The sequence below is a fragment of the Phragmites australis genome, chromosome 5, assembly GCF_958298935.1.
Source record: "Phragmites australis chromosome 5, lpPhrAust1.1, whole genome shotgun sequence".
NCBI classification, from domain to species: domain Eukaryota; kingdom Viridiplantae; phylum Streptophyta; class Magnoliopsida; order Poales; family Poaceae; genus Phragmites; species Phragmites australis.
The window spans coordinates 27,863,270-27,865,990 of NC_084925.1; the positions used below are offsets into that span (position 1 = coordinate 27,863,270).

The following is a 2,721-nucleotide window of genomic DNA, read 5'->3' on the forward strand; positions in this document are numbered from 1 at the left end:
TGCACACCATGAAATAAGCAAACATATTTCTCCAACTCCAACTCTAGTTACTCCATAATCATAAACCAAGCTCAAACAATCAAAAAATCGACAAACCAAATCGACAACCTTATTAATCACACATCATATATAAATCAAAGCATATTTCAACTTAATTTCTCACTACTATTACTACTTTTCTACTTAGAATACCATTGGACTTCACAAACATCACACTACTACCTAATAAGCAGATTTTGAATGCAGGACCTCTTGATCTAATAATATACTAGTAGAGTGTAATCATTGCTGCAGTTCAAAATATATAAATTAACATTCTACTGCACATTGCACACCAGGACAGACAGGATCACAGGACTACATCATGATCCAACGAATGTCTCCTCATATTATCATTAGTTCCATCCACGAAAGAAATAAAGGGGAAGAAAGGCATAGAACATTTCTTTCCATTATGTTAGCTGCAGCCGCCTCAAAAACCTCTCGACACTCCCTGACTTACACAGCGCTCCCTCTCTCACTGAGCCCATACACACACATGCTCCCTATAAGTAGCATGCACTCAGTCACTTGAATCAGCATGAACTCCTTCACATGCATCCATCTCGTCCCATTTCACCCTCTTCGCCCCTGCCGACTCGCATAAACCACAGAAAAATTGCACTGCCTGCATGGGAGGGGCTACTAACCTACCTCCTGGTTTCCACTTCTTCCCCTCAGATGAAGATCTTGTTGTCCATTTCCTTCGTCGCAAGGTCGCCAACCTCCCATGCCGCCCTGACATCATCCCAACAGTACTTCTGCACCGCTACGATCCATGGGAATTGAATGGTTTGCATTCTCATCCATTTCTCTACTGGTTGGTGTTAATATCATGTACTTATAACAACTAAACTTCCAAGGCAAAGCTCTTCAAGCTGGAAACCAGTGGTACTTCTTCAGCCATGCAGCACAAAGTAGGACCTCGCCGAATGGATACTGGAACCCCATTGGTGCTGATGAAACAGTAACAAGTAGTGGCTGTGTTGTTGGCCTGAAGAAGACACTCATCTTCTGCACCGGAGAGCCTTTCAAGGGTTTCAAAACTAACTGGATCATGCATGAGTTCCACCTTCTTGATGGAGGATACAATGTCAGCGGTAGCAGCGCCTCAAGTAGCTCCAGCTCCAACAGGAAATCCCAAAGGAAGAGAGTTCACTCAAGCACGGTGAGTAATATGTCCTCTTGTTTCACTGCAGTCGACAGCTTACATATATAATCGACTGGGGTGCTAAAACATCAATGATCATTGCAGGAGCCCAACAGCTGGGTGATATGCCGAGTGTTCGAATCAAGCTGCGGTTCACAAGTGAGCTTCCATGATGAGGGCACAGAGCTTTCGTGCTTAGATGAGGTGTTTTTGTCGCTAGATGACTATGATGAAGTGAGTTTACCGAATAATTAGAGCTGACGGTAGGTCCTATGTCTATCAAACCATTTAATTAACTGTGATGGTGATATCTACGTAAGTGGTTGCAAGTTGCAGTATGTATGATCGGTCAGATGACCTGATAGGCATTGAACCTAATCCAGTCTATCCTAAATCATTACCATGTAATTACTTACCATGGAATGAGTAAAAAACCTGAGCTTGTGTCTGATAACTGCGACATGTGTGACGATATGTGTGAACACAAGTCACTTAGCTATCCTCTTTTTGAAACCAACACTTAGCTATGCTCTAAAGATCAGCTAATTTTCTCGAGCACTTGGTGGTTTACTTTGACTTGTTTGCTCATCAGTTGCCACTTGTGGGTTAGGAAACTGATGTAGGAATATGGTCAGAAGATCGTGCAGTTTGCAATTGCTTGCTTTCTTCCCAAACTTATCTTGGCATCTATGTGAAAAATGGTGTTTCACCCACGAAGAAAAAAAGGGGAAATTGAGATGTTTCTATTCAATTGAGATTAAGAAAATAGAATGTGGGTGGAGCATACGCAAGCATATCGCCATCTATGCCGTCAATAAGATAAGCTTTCAAGTTCATATGATTGTACATGCAAGCGCTCACAAGGTAAGCATGAGTGACTGCATGAGGGAAGTGGTGCTCCCAGGACTCACCAAACTTGCCAAACCAGTAGCAAATGGGCCCTGCTAAAGTTGCCAAAGCCTGATTGATCGCTCCTTGCCTAATGGATCGCTTAGGTCACTAATTGTGGGAGACTCGCTATATAGTAAATTAGTAACTTCTATTACACAATTGTCTTTTGAAAAATTGAGGAATCTCTGCTCATACGACATGGAATAAATTCATATGACCTTATATACCATTGGATGTCTCGCCGACACGTGCGTTTGAACCCACTATGTTATCCTCACAAGTTGCGACAAGTAATTTCACACTTATTCACTGGCACCTGAGGACTTCCCTCCATAATTATGCTTGTACTGGCTGAAGTTGTTAATTCACGATTTAAGATGCATGCCCTAACTTTTCTGACTTAACAAACATGATGAATGTCCAACATATATAAGTTAATGGGGACCCCTGAAAGGAAAAATAAACAAAAGATTAATTATAGTTGTGTTAGTGGTCTATATGTTATCATTTTGATTGATTGTCATGATTATTTTGGTCTATATGTTATCATATACGATTTGCTGTCACTTAAATTAAGGGGGCGGAGATGATGTCATACACTTCATAGTGCTTCAAAAAAATCCTATAGGAGAGCAACAATG

The 2,721-nt window shown here is 41.3% G+C and overlaps 1 protein-coding gene across 1 annotated transcript; it reads left to right on the forward strand.

Moving 5' to 3' along the window:
* The first annotated feature begins 485 nt into the window (after positions 1 to 485).
* LOC133917546 (NAC domain-containing protein 104-like) lies at positions 486 to 1,633 on the forward strand. The gene is made up of 3 exons (XM_062361427.1): positions 486 to 831; positions 903 to 1,207; positions 1,295 to 1,633. Exons 1-3 carry the CDS (start codon positions 672 to 674, stop codon positions 1,442 to 1,444), a joined length of 615 nt encoding a protein of 204 aa, XP_062217411.1. The 5' UTR covers positions 486 to 671; the 3' UTR covers positions 1,445 to 1,633.
* Positions 1,634 to 2,721: the final 1,088 nt, after the last annotated feature.